The sequence below is a fragment of the Mobula birostris genome, chromosome 5, assembly GCF_030028105.1.
Source record: "Mobula birostris isolate sMobBir1 chromosome 5, sMobBir1.hap1, whole genome shotgun sequence".
NCBI lineage: Eukaryota > Metazoa > Chordata > Chondrichthyes > Myliobatiformes > Myliobatidae > Mobula > Mobula birostris.
The window spans coordinates 62,629,054-62,649,751 of record NC_092374.1 but is presented as its reverse complement, the minus strand read 5'-3'; the positions used below and the strand labels follow the sequence as shown (position 1 = coordinate 62,649,751).

Below are 20,698 nucleotides of genomic sequence, written 5' to 3'. Positions count from 1 at the left end.
GAGGAGTTGATCTCCTTCCCACGCTGACATGGATGAAGCGCGGGTAATGACCTCGCGTGCGTTCAAGCTCAACAGTGGGCTTGACAGGGAATGAGGAAAGGTGCAGCTGACTCATACTCGCCAAATCATATCGTTTCCTCGTGGCCCAGTAGCGCATGCTTTGCGGCCCGGTACCGGTCCACTGCCCGGTGGTTGGGGACCGCTGTTCTATTTCATGCCATAAATCCAGCCTGGCCCACTGAGTTCCTCCAGCTTTTTGTGTTTAGACCAGAGATGGTTGTGAATGATCTGAGTATCTGAACAGTCCAGAAGAGGCTTTTGAGCTTACCTTCAGCGCATTTTCATCTTTGATCCATGAAATGGTTGGTTTTGGATTCCCCATGGTACTGCAAGGTAACACAACCTTCGATCCCAGCAAAGCTCTGACATCAGTGGGTGGCCTAATAATTTTTGGCTCTGAGGAGACATTGTGTAAGCATAGAGTCACTTGAATGTAGAATTCAAACCTCACTGTACAGATTCTGTACCTATGATGCTCTTTCTGAAGACACTTCATAGTCACTAAGTTAGAATTTTCAGGCTTAGATTCCACTCCAGGGATCTGAGCACAGAATTTCCAGGCCAGTGTCAATCTCAGTACAGCACTGCTTTTTGGTTGTGACATTAAGCCCAGGTGCACATAAAAAATCCCATAGAATTATTTCAGGTTCAAGAACAGCTACTTCCTTTCAACTATTCAGATTTTGAACTAACCTGCACAGTCCTAATCATTACCTCAGTAATTGATCGCTTTGCACTACAGAAGGCTTTTTTTTGTTCTAGTTGTATTCATTCTTTTAAAAATTATGTATAATTTATGTTTAATTTATGTTTTTCTAATGAATGTTGTGTGTTTATCGCTATGTGCCAGTCATGCTGTTCAAGTAAGCTTTTCGTTACACCTGTGCACACATGTACTTGCACTTATGACAATAAACTTGACTTGGACTTTGATTTAACCAATGCCAGTAAACCAGATGATCTGGTTATTATCACGTTGCTGTTTGTAAGTTGGTAGCAAGCTAATTGGTTGCAATTCTTCCTATATTACATCACAGGTGTGAAAACTTTGTGACATCTTGGAAGTTGTGAAAGGTGCTATAGAAATGCAATTCCTTATTATTTTTAATAGTCTATTGAGACTTTTGTCTCATTGAAAGTATCAGAAAAGACTCAGCATTTTCAGTATTTATTTCAGATCTTTAACTTCTGTACATTTCTTTATATTTTAAAATCTCATTAGGTTATCCTCAGGAAATTATAAAACTGTCCTACAAAGTTCAAGGGTTTTGAATAGTGATTTACCACAGTGAAACACAGGATTTGGGAGGGAAGTGGGTTGGGGGGAGTGGAAGGGAAAGTTTCTGTGGACAACTAAGATTGATCGTTTTAAAACAGGGAAGGTAAAGGGGAGATTTACTAAAGGCGTTGAAATAATACGAGCTGGTGATCGTAAACAGGACGAAGCTATTTCGACTGCCAGAACGTTGCTCATCAAAGAAGACAAATAATTGAAAAAGGTTCGGAAAGAAGAAAAGGAGAAATTAGAAGAAAGGTATTGAGCCTTTCAGGTGACTGATGCCATGTACATCAAAGATCAGACTTCTGAGGAACTTAACAGGTGAGGTAGTATCTGTGGAGGGAAATGGGTAATCAACAATTTATATTGAGACCCTTCATCTGGACAGATCAGTAGTCTACATATTCATTAGTCCACACATGAAATGTAGCCAGTGGGCAAGATGTCAAAAGCCGCTTAATGTAAATGGAGACGCAAGAAATTGTAAATGCTGCCTGACATGCTAGGTTGCTTCAGCAGTTTGTTTTTATGGTCCAAATTCCAGATTTAGCTGTCTCTTTTGTCACCATTTATATCAAACAGCTTTTGACATCTTGCTTCATGTCTTTGCCAGTAAATTCTGGGAGTAACATCAATAACTAAGACCAGGCCTGTCTGACTTTGGGGTCAAAGCTTATGAGTCAGGAGTGAAGTTCCCAATCTCTATTTCTCTACTCCCATTTTCTGAAGTGCTGAAGAAGGTGCATTGCCAATTCAACCATTTTCATTGACTGAGATCAACTGGCATCCCACAGCTCAGTGAATGGACCCCATTACTGAGAAATAACCTTATATGTAGCACCATAAGAGAGCAAAAAAAAATCTCAAGGCACCTGACAAAAATAACTTCTCACTAGGTTTAACAGAGAACTTCTTGAGATTTGGGGCTTAATGTAGAAAAGAGAGTAAGTGGCAAAAAGTTATTTATGGCTCAAGGGAGCAAATAGCCTATGTCTACTTCTATTTCTTAAAAAAAGCAGGCTGAGGGTATGTTTTTAGTTGATTCTTAAAGGTAGAGAGGTGTTGGGTAGAGATTCCAGAGATTAGGACCTCAGTGACAGAAGACTCAGCCAACGGTGATTGTTTGATTATATTTAATGATGCTTAACAAGGTGCACAGGTGACTCTTTGCAAAACTATTCCACTAATGGTTATCTTGTCCACTTGACAATGTTGTGCTCTTACAGCTGAAGCATTAACTTGTTTACCAAGATTGCAAAGGGTTATCACAAAATAATGAGCAACACATCAGGAATTCTAAGACCAAAGTGTTTCTTTTCTCACATTTAACTACATTTCAGCAAAGCTTCATATGCCCCTGATTCCCTATGTTCTGAATTCTCAAATTTAACCACCCCAAAAAATACAGGTGACAGGAAAAGCTGGGAAGGAGCAGATCTGGCGCTGCCCTGGGGAATCTTATTAGCAGTTGAGGTTTGCTCATTGAATATTCATAGGGAGGGACTGTGAGGCATGATAAAGTTAGAAAGAACCAAAAAAAAATTAAAAGAAAAAATGTCCCAGACAAAGGAAAAAAACAACTCATTGAAGATCTCACTTTACTAAAGTGAAGTGATACTGTGCTCAATATTGTGATACTATCTCAGCAAATAACTTACCCATCTCACCAGAGTAGTCTACACCCTGACCCCACGAACATTGAAATTTCCACCTTCCAGTGAACTTCTTCTCCTCTGTCCCATTTCTCTCCCTTCCTGATCTACCCAGTACTTCCTACACTCACCTCAGCCTCCATGACCTGGTTCTTTCCCCTTCTTCACACTCTCCAGCTGTCCAACACCCATACACTCCTCCCATTTGTTCCCCTCTGTTCCAATTTGCCTTCCCAATCTCCCTCATTTGATTCCGTGCTCCACCTTCCCCTCCTCAGATTCCTTCATCTTCACCCCTTGGCCTCTTCCACCTGTCACCTCTCTGTTTCTGTCACCACTTCCATTCTTTATCTCCTCCATCGCCTATCATCCCCTCCTCTCGATCCACCTATCACTTGCCACGTCTTGCTCCACTCTTTCCCTCCACTTTTTTATACTGGCTCTCTCCCATTTACCTTTCAGTCCACATGAAGGATCTTAACCCAAAATATTGATTAACCATTTCCTTCCATAGATGCTACCTGATACACTCAATTCCTCCAACATCTTGTCTGTTTCTCATCTCTCAGATCAAGTGCCATTGCCTTGAGTACACAACGCTAGCCCAACACAAGGGACATCTGAAGTGATGTGGAACTGTTGGACCTGTCATGTTTCAGGTGAAATGCTAAACTAAAGATTGGCTGTGACTCTTGGGAAAACCACAAAGATCCCATGGCATTACTTCAAAGAAAAACAGTAGTTTTCTCCTTGGTATCACTGGCCAATACCTGTTCCTCAAGCGAACAGATTAAACAAAGTTCTGGTTATAATCTCATTTGTAGAGCTTGTAGTGAGCACATTGTCTCCTACATTGCAACAATGAGTACACTTTCTTGGCATTAAAGCATATCTGATAATGGATGGAACATTATGAAAGTACACGTAAGCCTTTTTGTGAGAGGTGAGTTGGATTTTAAGCAGTTGGTTTAAAGAATCCCACAGATGCTGGAAGTCCTGTTTCCTATCACTTTAATCCTCTGTCCCACTCACTCTGTGACCTCTCTGTCTTTGACCTGCTATAGTTTCCAGGAATCTCCAATGTAAGTTTAAGAAATGGTACCAGATATTGCCCTTTGGAATTAGTAAAAACAGAAAAATATTGGAAATAATAACAAATATGTGAAAATCTGCAGATGCTAGAAATCCAAAGTAACACACAAAATGCCGGAGGAAAAAGATCAATTGATCTTTCCAAATGCGATGGAAAAGTGTAAACAGTTGAGGTTTCCAGGCCAAGATCCTTCATTAGGAAGAAGTATAAGTTTGCAGGTGATAGGTGAAACCAGTCCTCTCTTCCCCTCCACCTTCTACGCTGACTTCTCCCTTTACTTTCCAGTCCTGAAGAAGGGTCTCGGCCCGAAATGTTGACTGTTTACTCTTTTCCATTGATGCTGCCTGGCCTGCTGAGTTCCTCCAGCATCTGGTGTCTGGAAATAATCAGCCAGTCAGGTGGCATCTGTGGATATGGTGGCCTTAGTCAGAAAAAGTGAAGAATCATCTTAGCTTAAGTTTTCACAGAGATTAGGAGAAGGGTGGAGAGAACAGGCCAGGGTTACCATAGTGATCCCAGTGTTAACTCAGTGGGTACAGGCAGGATTAATATTAAATCTAACCATGTCAAATAAACATGTCAATTTTTCACAGGTACCCTCAGTTTCTATTTTCTGTGTCGTTTTATTTGAACTAATGATTTTTAAAATGGTTGTTATCTTCAGAATTTTGTTCTGCACCTGACATAAACATTTTGGTGCCCTCTTCCTCCCTCTCTCTCTCTCTCTCCACAGTTTAATTCTCAGTTATCTTTCACTTCTCCATTTCTTAAGGGGAGTTCATTGACCCAGACTCTTAACCCTGTTTTCTCTCCACAAATGCTTTCTGATCTGCTGAGTTCTGCCAGCATCTTTGTTTTTGTTTCTATTTCACATGTCTCTGTTTAGATGAAAAAGTATGAGACTCACTCATTTTCACCTGGAGGGCACCACAGCTTTGAGCAGAACTCCCTACGCCGTTGTTAGCAGTGCAGCAGTACACTCCATTATCTGTATCTTCAACACTGTGGATGGTTAGTATCTGGCCATTTTCTTTTGTACTGTAGCGAATGTCAAAGGGTCTGTGAATTGTGACAAGCATAGTCAAGGAGGGTTAATTCCCAAAATCGTTGCCGTGAACAAAAACGTCTCCAGCTTGAAGCTGATTATTTAAAGAAGCCTACAAATAACATAAAATAGACAAGAGAAAGTTACTCCATTCATACATATTGATCTAGAGTAGCACTCATACTGCATGGGTCTCCTCCCACATCCCAAAGAGGGCAGGTTGATCAGTTAAATGGCCACTGTTAATTTCTCATGGTGGATAGGTGAATGTCCAGAAGTCCAGAAGACACAGGAGCAGAATGAGGTAATTCAACCCATTGAATCTGCTCCATCATTCAATCATAGCTTTATTTTTAAAACCTAGTCTTCCATCTTCTCCCTCTAACCCCCACACTAATCAAGAACCTATCAATCTCTGTCTTAAATATTCCTAATGACTTGCCCTTCACAGCCCTTCGTGGCAACAAAATTCCACAAAATTACTACCATCTGGCTGAAGAAATTCCTCATTTGTAAAGATATGTCCCTTTATTCTAAGGCTCTGCCCTCAGACGCTAGAATCTTCTACTAATGGAAATATCCTCTCTACCCAGGCCTTTCAGTATTCAGTAGGTTTCAATGAGATTTGCCTCACCACCACCCCCCCATCCTTATGAACTCTGAAACATTGAAGACTTCTCATATGTTAAGTCTTCTATTCCTCAAATCATTCTTGTGATCCTCCTCCAGATTGTCACAAGGGAATAGTAGAATCTTGGGAAAATTTATGGAAAAATGGCAGGATAAAAGATGGGATTAATGTCGGATGACTAACCAAGTGGCTGATGGTTGCTGCAGACTCAGAGGGCCAAAGGGCTTATTCCATATCATTTTTCTCTATGATTCTATAACTACAATATGATGTTTCACCAGGGTAAGACTCATTTTGCTTTAGTTTTATTTTCAACAGTTCACATCAGAGCAGCAAAGATTAAATGTAACTTTTTTGAGCTAATCAATCCCACTGAAGTGTAAGATGAGAGAAACGTTTTCGATTGGTAGACTGAGGTGACTAGATATCATTGGCAAAGACAAAGTAAAGGGAATTGCTATTAAAGGCATCAAATTGTGACCTAGAACTCAACATTTCCAAGTCAGATGGTAATGGTTTCTGAAAAAGGAACTTGATATAAACTTGAAGTGAGCAAAGAAAGCACCAGGAGAAGCTACAATTCTATTAGAGAGTCCATGGAGGTATAATAGATAGAGTTAGCTCCACAATACCTTCTGCGGTCCTACAATTAAATCAAACCTTGCCTTAAATTAGAATTATAAATTCACCCCTGATATTAAGCTTGAAGAAATTGGCTGTACTTGCTTTGATCTTCCAACTAATGTTTTTTCCTCAACATTTGATTCTAGCAAATGAGCATCAACAGCAAGGCCTAATCATTTCTATCTCGGTTCCACCTACATTGCTGTGTGGATGGTCCACCTGGACCTCCTTCTGAGAAGTTAGGCTCCCATCATTTCAGTCACTCCATGTGATAACCAGAGTGACCGAGTGTACTGGATACATCAAAGTTAATGGGACCAGACAACCTGCTGTGGTGCTAAGGACCTATGATCCGGAACATTCATAGTTTCATTGATCCTGCTTAGTTATAACATCAGCAATTACCTTGGTATTGGGAAATTGATCGGGTACTTCTTTCCACCTATCCTGTTGTTGTAAGCCTATTGACTCAACCTCTTATACGAATTAACCATCCAATCTATCTCATCATCTCATCATGGCCATACACCTTAATATCTACCTACACTGCACTTTGTCTGTAACTGCAACACATTATTCTGCATTCTGATACTGATGTTGTGAAATGACCTGTTTAGATGACCATAAGACCATAAGATCATAAGACATAGGAGCAGAACTAGGCCATTCAGCCCAACAAGTCAGCGCCACCATTCCATCAAGGCTGATCCCAGATCCCTCTCAACCCCATACAGCTGCCTCCTCACCATATCCTTTGATGCCCCGGCTGATCAGGAAACTATCAACTTCTGCCTTCAATATACCCACGGACTTGGCCTCCACTGCAGAACATTCCACAGATTCTCTACTCCCTGGCTAAAAGTATTCTTCCTTACCTCTGTTCTAAAGGGCCGCCCCTCAATCTTGAGGTTGTGCCCTCTGGTTCTGGATACCCCCACCACAGGAAACAACCTCTCCACATCCATCTTATCTAGTCCTTTCAACATTCAATAGGTTTCAATGAGATACCCCCTCTGCATTTTTCAAGATTGCAGTGAGTACAGGCCCAAAGCTGCCAAACACTCCTCATATGTTAACCCCCTCATTCCTGGAATCAATTTTGTGAGCCTCCTCTGGACTCTTTCCAATGACAACACATCCTTTCTGAGACATGAGGCCCAAAACTGTTGACAATATTTCAAGCGCGGCCTGACTAGTGTCTTATAAAGGCTCAACATTTCTCCTTGCTTTCATACTCTATTCCCCTTGAAATAAATGCCAAAATTGCACTTGCTTTCTTTACCACAGACTCAACCTGTAAATTAACCTCCTGGGAGTCTTGCACAAGGACTACCAAGTCCCTCTGCACCTCTGATGTTTGAACCTTCTCCCCATTTAGATAATGGTCTGCACTATTGTTCCTGTTACCAACATGCATTATTGTACATTTCCCAAAACTGTATTCTATCTGCCACTGTTTTTGCTCATCCTTTCAATTTGTCTAATTCTTGCCGCAATTGCATTGCTCCCTCAGTACTACCTACCCCTCCACCTATCTTTGTATCATCCACAATCTTTGCCACAAAGCCGTCAATTCCATTATCTGAATCATTAACAAACAATGTGAAAAGTAGTGGTCCCAATACTGACTTCTGTGGGACTCCACTTGCCACTGGCAGCCAACCAGAAAAGGCCCCTTTATTCCCACTCGCTGCCTGTCAGCTATTCCTCTATCTACACCAGTATCTTTCCTGTAACACCATAGGATTTTATCTTGTTAAGCAGGATATGCAAAGCAGGGCTCTTCCCTGTACCACACTACATCTTAATAGGCATCCATTAGTCTCATGAGACCATGGATTTGTGCCTTGGAAAGTTTCCAGGGCGCAGGCCTGGGCAAGGTTGAATGGAAGATGGGCAGTTGCCCATGCTGCAAGTCTCCCCTCTCCATGCCACCGATGTTGTCCAAGGGAAGGGCATTAGGACCCATACAGTTTGACACCGGTGTTGTCGCAGGGCAATGTGTAGTTAAGTGCCTTGCTCAAGGACACACACGCTGCCTCAGCCAAGGCTCGAACTAGCGACCTTCAAATTACCAGATGAACGCCTTAACCACTTGGCCACTTGCCAACACTATATAGGACAATAATAAACAAATACCAATTAAAGTGGGACAAATCTAGTCCAGTCTTTACTGTCCAATTGGTCTCCTGTCAATCATCAGCAAAGTGGTAGTAGTCATTCCCGACAGTGCTTAACAAGTGGCGGACAGAGCGTAGGTGTTCAGCAAAACGATCTCCCAGTCTATGTCGGGTCTCACCAATATATAGAAGGCCACATCAGGAGCACCAGATGCAGTATATCACCCCAGCCGACTCACAGGTGAAGTGTCGCCTCACCTGGAAGGACTGTTTGGGGCCCTGAATGGTGGTGAGGGAGGAAGTGTAAGGGCATGTGTAGCACTTGTTCCACTTACAAGGAAAAGTGCCAGGATATTGATGAGACCCGACGCAGACTGGGAGATCGTTTTGCTGAACACCTACGCTCTGTCCGCAGGATCTTCCAGTTGCCACACATTTTAATTCCACGTCCCATTCTCATTCTGATATGTCTATCCATGGTCTCCTCTACTGTAAAGATGAAGCCACACTCAGGTTGGAGGAACAACACCTTATATTCAGTCTGGGTAGCCTCCAACCTGATGGCATGAACATTGACTTCTCAAACTTCCGCTAATTCTCCACCTCCCCCTCGTAACCCATCCATTATTTATTTTTATACACACATTCTTTCTCTCTCTCTCCTTTTTCTCCCTCTGTCCCCCTCACTATACCCCTTCCCCATCCTCTGGTTTTTCCCCCCTCCCCCTTTTCTTTCTCCCTAGGCCTCCTGTCCCATGATCCTCTCATATCCCTTTTGCCAATCAACTGTCCAGCTCTTGGCTCCATCCCTCCCCCTCCTGTCTTCTCCTATCATTTCGGATCTCCCCCTCCCCCTCCCCCTCCCACTTTCAAATCTCTTACTATCTCTTCCTTCAGTTAGTCCTGACGAAGGGTCTCGGCCCGAAACGCCGACTGTACCTCTTCCTAGAGATGCTGCCTGGCCTGCTGCATTCACCAGCAACTTTGATGTGTGTTTCCTGACTGTGCACAGTGGCTACAGTGTATACCATCTACAGAATGCAGTTACGCACTATGATGTGACTGGCAACACCTCCCAAATCATCGCCATCTATTGCCAAGAAGAGCAAAGGCAGTAGGGGCATGAATCACCAGCAGCAAGCTTTCATCCGAGTCATGCACCAGCCTGACTTGGGAAATATAATACCAGCCCTTGTGCATCGTTGATTCTAGCTTCCAAAACTCCCTACCAAACAGCACTGTGAAAGCAAATGGCAGAAATGGATTTCTGTGGAAGATTGATAAGCACATGAGGGAAAAAGGAAGATGGTGATGAGCAGAGATGAATCGAGGTGGGAGAGGCTCATGTGGATTATAAACATCAGCACAAACCATTTGGACTATACGGCCTATTTCTAATCTGTAATCTCATTTAATTCCAGTTTGTGTCATCTCTTCCTCTTGGCATCTCCTACCATTCTTTCCTCCCTTACGCATCAATGTTGTTTGCCCCAGCCACTCTCTGTGGGAGTAAGTTCCAATTCCCGTAGCCATTTGAGCAAAAGGCTTCCTCTTAGTTTCCCTTTGGGATGTGTGAGTGCTTGTCCCTTTTTGTTTTAGGTAATCTGACAAGTAGAACTTACTTCCATTCTACCAAATCTATTTGAATTTTGCAGACCCCAAATGAACTGTGTTCACCCTTCCCTGTTCTAGAATAGCAATTTCATGATGTTGATTCTTTAATGATGCTAGAAGTTGAAAGACATAAATAATAACGTTCAAAACACATCTGGATAGTAGGTGGATAGGAGGTACTTAGGGAAGTAAGAGCCAAATGCAGATAAATGAGATTAGCTTGAAAAGCACCATGGTTGGCGTGGATGAGTTGGACTGAATGGCCTGTTTCTATGCTATGTTATTCTATGACTCTATAACACCCAAGTTCTTGATCTGTTATTCTTGTCAATCTGTTTTACACCAAATCAGACTTGGAGTTACTGTGCAACCTGTGCGACAGATGGTTTTATTTAGCTTATGACATAATAAGTCGCCGTTATTTCCACATAAAGCACTATGTGTTATTTTCTTGTTTTTTTTGTTGCCAATTGCAAGTAATATTAAGCAATAAGGCACATCAAAAGAAAAAAAAACAAAAAAAATTATGGAATAAAAGTCCATTATTGCACAACCTTCTCTGAGCGTATACCACGAAGTGATTCATGGAGACAGTAGCTTCTTCCAGTAGCTCTCTGCTTGCTTAGTGACATTTATTCTTTCATGGCATGTGGGTATCTGTGACTAGGTCAGGAATTATTGGGCACCCATGTAACTGTTCTTGAGAAACACATTGTTGATCCATTGCTTTCCTTCTGTAATCCTTCCTTGCATGATTTGGACCCAATAGATTTGATCATCTCCTTGGCAACTTTGGAAGGTGTGTGAGACTTACAAAGAAATCAAGCAAAAATTTAGGAGGGCTTAAAGGTGTCATGAAATTTCCTTGTCAAGTAGGATTAATCTGACTCTCAAGGTATTTTATGTATGTTATATATACATTTATATTTTTACAGAGGAAGTGGGTGAGGTTCTTAATGAACACTTTGCACTGGTATTTACTAAGGAGAAGGAAGTGGATAATTGTGAGATTAGAGAGGGGTATTTTGATATTCTAGGGCATGCTGGTATTCAGAAGGAGGGAGTATTGGCTGTCTTGAAAGACATTAAGATGGATAAGTTGAAAGGGCCTGAAGAGATTTCTCCCAGGTTATTGAGGGAAATAAGGAAAGAGTCTGCTGAGGCCTTGACAGATATTAATGTATCCTCCTTACATACGGGCAAAGTGCCAGAGGGACTGGAGAATACAAGATATTTTTCTTTGGTTAAGAAGGGCAACATGAACAAACCAGGATACTATAAGCTACTGATGGGATGTAATTGGAGAATAATCTTAGGTACATGTTTTACTTGAATTTGAAAAGACATGGACATATTAGGGATGTTCAGCATGGCTTCGTACCGTCAAGTCCTATCTCACAAATTTGACTGAATTTTTGAGGAAGTGATGAAGATGATTAATGAGGATAGGATAGTGAATGTTATCTACATGGATATTAGCAAAACATTTGACAAGGACCATCTTGGTAAACTAATCCAGGGAATTAAGGTTCATGGAATTCATAGTGAATAGTATAAACTAGATCTAAAATTGGTTTTATCATAGAAGACAGAGAAGGGTATTGTCATGACAGGACGTCTGTGACTAATGGTTCAACAATGATCAGTGCTGGGACTTCCATTGTTTACAACATATGTTGGGGAAAATGTAGTTGGTGTAGTTAGTACATTTGCAGACGACAAGAACAACGTGGAGTTGTGGATGGTGAGAAAGATTATCAAAGGACGCAGCAGGATGTATATCAACTGGAAATTTGGGCAGAGATATTTCAGATGGATTTTAATCCATAAAGTGTGAGATGTTGTACTTCGGGAAGTCAAAAGCTAAACTATGTATGCAGTAAACGGCAGGAGCCGTTGAAGCATTGACCTAGAGAGATATGTTGGATGCAAGCGCATAGCTCCTTGAAAATGGCCACAAGTGGATAACATGGTAAAGAAGAGGCACAGTATGCTTTCCTATATTGGTTGGGGCACTGATCATAAAAGCTTGGATGACATATTGAAATGCATAAAATTTTGAAGTATACTGTGCAGTGCTGATTGTACGCAATGGGAAGGAAGGATGTGGTTGCCTTGGAGAGGGTGCAGAAAAGGTTCCGCAAGGTGAGTATATTAATCATTAAAGAAGGTTAAACTTGCTTTTTTTTCTGGACTATCGAGGGTGAGGGCAACCTGATAGAACTTTGTAAATTAAGAAAAGGTTTAAAGGTTCAAAGGTTTATTTATTATCAAAGCATGTCACTCTGAAATTTGTCTTCTCCAGATAGCCACGAAACAAAGAAAGAAGATGAAAGTCATTCAGAGAGAAACATCAAACCCACCCCCCGCCTCTGCACAATAAAAGAACGGCATCACGATTCATCAGCCCCTAAACCCCTCTCTCCCTGCACAAGATGGAACAGGAACATCGACCCCCCCCCAAAAAAAACCCTCCCTCGCACAAAAAAACAAACAGAACACAACAGAACATCAACCCCTCCCCAAGCACCATCCCCTCACTCAACAAAATGGAAAAAGAATGGGCAATCTAAAGCACAGAAAGTAAAAACCATAAGCCTGAAAAAGACCACAGACAATAAACACAATAGTGCAATCCATAAACGCAGACCACGATACCATCCTACCATATCACCGACATTCATCGATTGAGAGGGACACCACATGAGACAGACAGGCCTGCCCACCTGCCACAGTGACCCACACACTGACAGGCCAAATATAAGGGGCAGAAATAGGGTAGAAAGTCTCCCAGGGTGGAAATGTTGAACATTAGAGAACACAGGTTCGAGGTAAGAGGGGGAAACTTTAAAAGAGATTTGGGAGGTAAGTTTTTTTACACAGAGTTATTGGCACATGGAGGACACCGCCAGAGACAGGGTAAAATCTTCAAGCGTCTTTAGGCAGCTACATGAACAGGTAGGGGACAGAAGGGTACAGATCAAGTACAGGCAATAGGATTAGTTTAAAGGGGCATTATTGTCAGTGCAAACATAGTGGGCAGAAGGGCATGTTCCTGTGCTGTACTCTTCTATGTTTCTGTGATAAGAGGGTGATGCATTAATGCGGCTAGTTGAGCCACTGCCTTACAGCTCCAGCAAGTCTGGTTCAATCCTGACCGTGGTGCTGTCTAAGTGAAGTTTGTACATTCTCCTTGTGACCAAATAGGCATCTCCTGAGTGTTCTGGTTTCTTCCAGTATCTCAGATGGTGGCGTGTCAGTTAGTTGATTGGTCACTGCATATTGCCTCTAATGTCAGTCAGTAATACAATTTAAGGTGTTTGATTTTTATTTTACTCTTTTTTTGCAACATCTCAGTACCATAATACATTTTACAGTGAATCTAATAACTCTGAGGGAAGCAAATGTTTTTCATTCATTCAAGGGAGGTAGGGTTTGCAGACTGAATTGGCATTTAATTGTCCAGCCTTAGTTACTCTTGAAGAGGTTTTGGTGAGCTGCTTTTTTGAGCCTCTGCAGCCCTTGAGGTGTGGGTATACCCATAATTCCGTTTAAGGGTGTACCTATAATTCTGCTTAAGGGTATATCCATAATACCTGTAATGCTGATAGGGAGAGAATTCAGGGATTGTAACCAAGCAATGGTGAAAGAATGGTAATACATTTTCAAGCCAAGATGGTAAGTGGCTTAGGAGACAACTTCTATGTGGCGGCATTTCTATGCTTCTGCTGGCCTTGTCCTTCTAGCTAATGACCTACAGGCCATTCTGGCCACAAACTACCCACAATCCTGACCTCCAGTGTTCCGGAGCCCAATCCCAGGATCATCTGCAGGCACGGCCCACAGTCTTGTTCCCAGCCGACACTGGACTCAGGACCCTCGGCTGTTATAAAGGCTAAGTCACAGGCTGAAGCATCAGGAGTGCAGGCAATTGGAATGTGGATCGTTGGACTTTTACTGTGCGCAGTAAAGTAATAAATATTCCTGTGAACTCGGTATGGTTCAAGGTGAGTTGGAAGGAAGTGCATGAACTATGGAGGGGAATACAGGAACCAGGACCCTAGCGAGTCAGAATAGTGTGTGGGAACAGGACCCAGTGTGTAGAGGGCCAATAAGCTAAAGGGAAATTCAGTAGGCAAAGGGAATTGTTTAGTAAGCTGAACAAGACCAAACGCGCTCACAAATACCTGTGAAGAAGTAGGGAAATTTGGAGACTGCTAGTCTTGGCATCTGCACTCATCTGTTGACCTTGACCTCCAAGGTAGGAAGGGTTTATGAACTGACAACTTCATTAAAGCTACCCCTCCCCCCCCCACCTCAGTCCTCTTTTCACCCTTACAATAACTCTCACCTTCCTAACGAGTCTGCCTGCACAGTGACTGACGGGACTGGTTTATTCTGAGCACATGCCAGAGCAGCTGTGGAAAAATCGCAGAATCTAGGACTGCTCAGGGCACACAGGGGATGAAAGCTGGCAACATCTAAATGATTCTGCATTAAAAAGCGGGGAAAGAGAAGGCACTTGAAGATGAAGTTAAATATAAAAAATGAGAACAGAAAGAATTGGCAAAAATGAATGATTCCTTCATGGAAGAATAATGGACAAATGCAAAGATCAGAATAAAAATGCATTCTCTGGTGCGTTGGATCATTTCCTTCCCTCTGGATTTAGAAAGGGAAATTTGACACAAGTTCTGACTCTTGACTGTCATCCAAGGGCCTAATATCTTGTGGGTTCTCACCTTACAGGAATGCTACTATGCATCTTGATATTCTTAACTGTGGTGAAAGGTCTGCCAGCATCCATTCAGTGAGCTGCAGAAGAAAAGCTCCAGCACACGAGTGCCCTTTAGGACAGGAGGGACATTTCCAAGAAATTCCCAACACTGTTCTGCATATTAATTATTTGCTTACTTTTCACTTTGCTTCTCTACTTCTTGCCTCAGAGGTTACACTGGCCACTGTAGTCAGCATAGGTTTGTTGGGCCAAAAGGCCTGCACCCATGCTATACTGTTCTAAGGCTATAATTGCAACCCTGTAATTTTCCCTTTTCATGTTGAATACCGGAGAAAGAATAGAAATTGTCAGTAAAAGAGCTCCTGTAACTTTAAAATATTATCATATCCTTTTTTGCTATCCAAAATTTATACTTTGAGGAGATTTGAGTTGGAAAAACTCCTATTCTTGGCAATTTAGAAGAATGACAGGTAAGTTCCTTTAAAAAAAATAAGATTTTTAGAACTGCATGTGCCAAATGACCAGTTCTTGGCTGTAGTGTGTAGAGCTAGAGACATGATATCTGTGTTGGTTATTGAAGACTAAGATAAGCAGAATGTTTATAAATCCCTGGAATTCCAGGGTGTGCTGATGCTCATGTGTTAAGTATATCCACATTTTGGAATTCTGAGCATAAAAGAAGCTAACTAACATGGGGATAGGGAGGAGGTATGTGGGAAGAAGGTCAAAGATCACTTGATCTTTTTGAATAACAGAGCAGGCCAAGAAACTGTGAGGCTTATTTCAGCTCCTATTTCTCAATGGTAGCATTTTCAGGATACCCCTGGGTTGCAACCCAATCTCAAGGAAAACAAGAATTGCATAGGCCAGAGTCTGACTCTCACGCAACTTTGTTCTACCGTTATCCTGTGAGTTAAGCCAAATCCTGCTCCTTTCAGTCATAAGAGTGATCTCACCTTATGGGAATATTATTACGGGTCCAAGTTATCTCGGCTGCTGGATATGAATCCACCGCACACAGGAAAGAGGCTTCTTCCTCAACCAATGCATCCACTGTCTCCAAAGGGCTGCTGATCTGTGGAGCTGGGAGATTAGAAACATTTTCAGCAGTTACAGTTCAACTCATCTGGCAGCAAATCTGAAATTTTTATCATTATGCCTTTCTTTGTTTCCCTTTTCCTTTCACGTCTAAGAAATCGTCAGGTTAAAATGAGATGAAATTAAAGCCAGCCATTTTACACCAAAAATGGCACAAGATAATTGCTGTAGTTCGAAACTTTCATACAGTTCCTTCTCTAACATAGATCTTGGAGAATCCACAAAGTAATTTGGTCTCCTTAAAAAGTTCCTATGGCAAGCTGGAAGACTGAAATTCATGGTCCAAATTAAAAACCATCAAATCACAGCTTTAAATGTTATGAATAACAACTTTTATATACTTCATATGCCTTTAATGAAGTATTCTAGGTGCCTTATGGCGCTACTGTGACAGAGAGAGAATAATGGGTCAGAAAAAGAGAGGACAGGTTAAAAGCTGGGTCAAAGAGGTAGATTTGAAGGAGATTCTTAAAGACAGGGAGAAGCAAAGGGAGGGAATTCCAAAAGTTAGGGCCCTGGTATTAGGGAGCTGTTATTGGTAAAGCGATTAAAATTAGAGATGAGGAACGGGCCAGAATTGGCAAAGCAGTTAAAATGGAAAAATTTGTAAGGGTGGAGGCAACTATAGATATATATTTCATGTAACACATGATCTAATGGAAATATGTGATAAAGGCTAGATTATACTGTATTTAGTCTCTCATTTATTGTATTCATGCCTTAAGTAGGTATCACCCAGAACATTGTAGGTACCAGGTTACTGAGAGTAAACCATGTGATTCAAACTACTTAAAAGGCAACCCTATTGAACTCTACCTCAACAATGCTGCAGGCTATAGAAACACCTGTATATGAAAACATTAGACCTAGTTTCAGTCTGTTCCTGGGTCTGTAAACTTTAGCCTCCAAACCAAGAGCAGACTATTTTAACAGCTGAGGAGTTCAGTGATTTTTTTTTTTTAGCAGTCACAACGGAAAGAAAGAAATCCTTTATATTGCATATGGTTTTCATGTGTATAAACAGGGCAAAATCCCATGAGGTTAAACTTAATACTTTATAAAATTCTTCCCAAATGAGCAAAAATTCAGATTTTTAATGATAATATTCATGGACCTCTAATTGATCCAAAATTTATTTTTGTTAGCTCCTTTTCCAAATGGAGGAATTTTTTTAAGGGAAATACTTGAACTTTATGGTTTGGCGAGGAGTGGAAAGATTAGCACTTCACTAATGGACCCACACGTTTCTGGAGCACTTGTTCTGCAGTACTTGTGCAAAGTACCAATAAGCACCCAGGGATCAATGGCATAGAGTACACACTAAACTGGCGCCACATCCCCTCACATGGACACAACATTGCTTACGTTTATCAGATTGATTCCTGGGACGAGAGGGTGGAGGGGTTCATCAATGCAAAGAAACTGAGTAAGACTGGCCTTTTACTGCAGTTTAGAATAATGAGAAGGTATCTCATTACAATAAATAAGGGAGAGTGGTGGGGTCTTACTGCTGAAAGTCTCTTATATACCCTGTGGGAGTACCTTCACAAAAAGGACTACAGTGCTTCAAGAAGGCACTCACTAAGGGAAATTAAAGATAGACGGTACATACTAGACACAAAGGAATGCAGATGTTGCAATCTGGAGCTGCAAACAATCTGCACAGGGAACTCAGCAAGTCAAGCAGCATCTGCGAGAGGAAAGGACTTGTCGATGTTTTGGATCAAAACCAGGCTGCAGGGTTTTGACTAGAAATGTCGACGACTCCTTTCCTCCCAGCTAAGTTCCTCAAGCAGTCTAATTGTGCATGCCCTGACTTTGTCAATAGCACCCAGTTCCCCCAAATGATTTATTTTTTAAATGAAGGCTTCAGGGTCAATACCAACAATTATTTCCCATTCTCAGTTGAGAAGGTGATGATGAACTTCTTCTGGAAGTGTTGCAGTCCTCCAGTGGATATCTTTCCAGCACGGTTGTGTACGGAATTCCAGAATTTAAGTCCAATAATGAAGAATGAGAGCCCAGTACTTCCAAGTCAAGAAGCCTCATAACTTGCAAGAAAACCGAGAGGCGTTCCATGTGCATCTGCACTTGTCCTTCCTGGGTAGTTGTTGAGACCACTTATTTAGGAGGCACAGTCAGAAAAAATGCTGAGAGACTGTCTCTTCTCACTGGAGAGGATACCATTTTGGGATAAAGGACTGCCCATTCATTACTGGGAAAGTTTTTTCAATTCATCTTGCTAGTGAAGGCAGCCATGACCAAATCAATGAGTAACTTTATGATCTTGGGCTTTCAACTCTGTTTTTCGAATCATGCTCATGATCACTGACATAGGTTGTGACGTTTGTTGTTTGTTGGCACCAGAAAGATAAAATAAACAAGAAGTCACAATAAGTAAATAATGCAAAAGAGGAATAGCGAAGTAGTGTTCATGAGTTCATGAACTGTTCAGAAATCTGATGGCAAAGAGGAAGAAGCTAAAACGTTTAGTGTGGAAGTTGCTGCATATTTGCAGTGTAACGGCAGGGATCACCAGCTGTTTAACCTGTCATTGCAACCACCAAACCAAGGCCCTGGAATTCTCTAACATGGATTGCATTTCTGCCTGGTTCCAGTTTCCCCTGGTTTCATGGACCTGCTATTGAACTCTGTGAGGAATCACTGTCAAAATCTTTCAATTTATCCTCTGAAAATACAGTCAAGAGGCCACAGAACCAGTAACAATCTACATTAATGTTGCAGCTTTATAAAACTCTGGTTAGGCCACAGCTAGAGCATTGCATACAGCTTTGGTCACCCCATTATAGGAAGGATGTCGAGGCTTTGGAGAAGGTGCAGAAGTGGTTTACTAAGATGTTGCCTGGATTAGGGGGCATGTGCTATAACGAGAGGTTGGACAAACTTGGGTTGTTTTCTCTGGAGAGGTAGAGGCTGAGGAGAGATCTGATAGAGGTTTCTAGATTATGAGAGGCATAGATAGAGTGGGCAGGAAGCATCTTTTTCCAAGTGTTGAAATGTCTAAGTTAAGGTGAGGGGGGTAATTTCAAAGGAGATGTGAGGGCAAGTATATTACACAGAGGGTGGTGGGTGCTTGGAATGCGGTGCCTGGGGTGGGGGTAGAGGCAAAAAACATTAGAGATTTTTTAAGAGTTGTTTAGATAGGCAAATGAATGTGATGAAAATGGAAGAATATGGGCATTGTGTAGACAGAAGAAATGAGTTTAGTTAGCCATTTGATTACTAATTAATTGGTTCGGCAAAACATTGTAGGCTGAAGGGCCTGTTCTGTGTCCTAGACTATTTAACATGTAAAAATCTTCAAATTAAAACAACCTTCAATTTTTTTTTTTGCTTGTGCTTTAGACTTTAGTCATTAGTGTCCCAGGCTTGATCAGTTTTATGCTAGCATTTGTGATTTGATGTTCTGCAGAGGCTTGAGCTAACAGTTTGAGAATAGGAGTGCCAATTCCACCATGACAACTGGGAATGTGAATTCAGATAATTGAAAAAATTTGGGAATTAGAAAGCTATTATCTGTAATGGAGACCTTGAAACGACAGATTGTTGTTAAAACACATCTGGTTCATTGTGTCCTTTGGGGAAAAAAATCTGCCGTCCACTTGGGCTGTAAAGACTCCAGACCCACAGCTCTGTGTTTGACTCTTAAATGCCCCCTGAAATAGCCCAACAAGCCTCCAAGTCTCTGGACAATTAGAGATGGACAATAATGTGGCCTTGCCAACAATGCTTTTATCTATTGAATGAATGAAATAACACCTGGATGTTTAAAGTCTGTTGCTCTTCCACAGCTCCTTAACTCTCACCATTAAGAAAATATTCCAGTATATTTATCTTGGATGCAAAGTGAATGACCTCACATTTCTCCATTTGTGCTCCATCTGCCCAGAGTTTTGTGTGGTGACTTCATCTGTCTATCTCCCTTTGAAACTTCCTGTTTGCATCTACACAATTTCCACTACATTTCTCACTTTTGCTCTTAAATATCTGGATAATGTTCCCTTTCCTCTAACACCTAACATAACTCCCAAATGCATTTTCTTCCACACTTGGAAAGTTTCAGAATGTGCATCAAGTATTTATACAGTAATTAATTCTTTATTTTTACAGAATTGCATGCAATATACTGCAGAGAATCAGGCTATTCAGCTCAATCAGCCTATTCTGATGGTAATCCTTTGCAGAGTTCTCTTACCTCTCTCTCTCTAGCCCTGTCTTTCTCTCTCTTCCCCCCCTCTCTCATTAATCTCAGTGCACCTGCATTATATTAGTAATGATTTTTGTACATGTTGTTGAGGTCATTTGAGTGGACTGCAATGAATTCACACTTTTTGCTGGCATAATTGATACAAAGAGTTATATTTTCAGCTTCTGGGATTTCCTGAACTGCATCAAGTCATATCTTAAGCCTCTGCCATATTTCTCATGTCCCTTTTTGTTCATGCAGATCCAATTTGTCTTCCTCTTCCACTCATCCCTCAGATTGAGGGAATTGCTAAGAATTTCAGGAATGCTGTATCCTGCATCCTGTAGGGAGCAGAGAATGGATATTTACATCATTAGTTAGACCATAAACCTAATATTTCTGTGGCAACAGCTAACACTGAGTGACATCACAATTAATACGGCCTGTACCCATTGGCGTTTCCTGGATCATGACAATGAAATTAGACCCTACACACTCATGAGCCTACTTTGCCATTCAGATAGACAACACCCTAAC

At 41.5% G+C, this 20,698-nt stretch overlaps 1 protein-coding gene across 1 annotated transcript in view; it reads right to left on the bottom strand.

Annotated features, from left to right (window-relative positions):
* musk (muscle, skeletal, receptor tyrosine kinase) overlaps positions 1-20,698 on the bottom strand; it is a 181,434-nt gene that overhangs the window by 150,890 nt on the left and 9,846 nt on the right. Inside the window, exons 2-4 of the mRNA XM_072258156.1 lie at positions 15,813-15,939; positions 4,992-5,143; positions 329-456 (exon numbers count right to left, since the gene is read on the bottom strand). Of these exons, the coding sequence (XP_072114257.1) occupies positions 329-456; positions 4,992-5,143; positions 15,813-15,939 (407 nt within the window). The remainder of the gene's footprint in view (positions 1-328; positions 457-4,991; positions 5,144-15,812; positions 15,940-20,698) is intronic.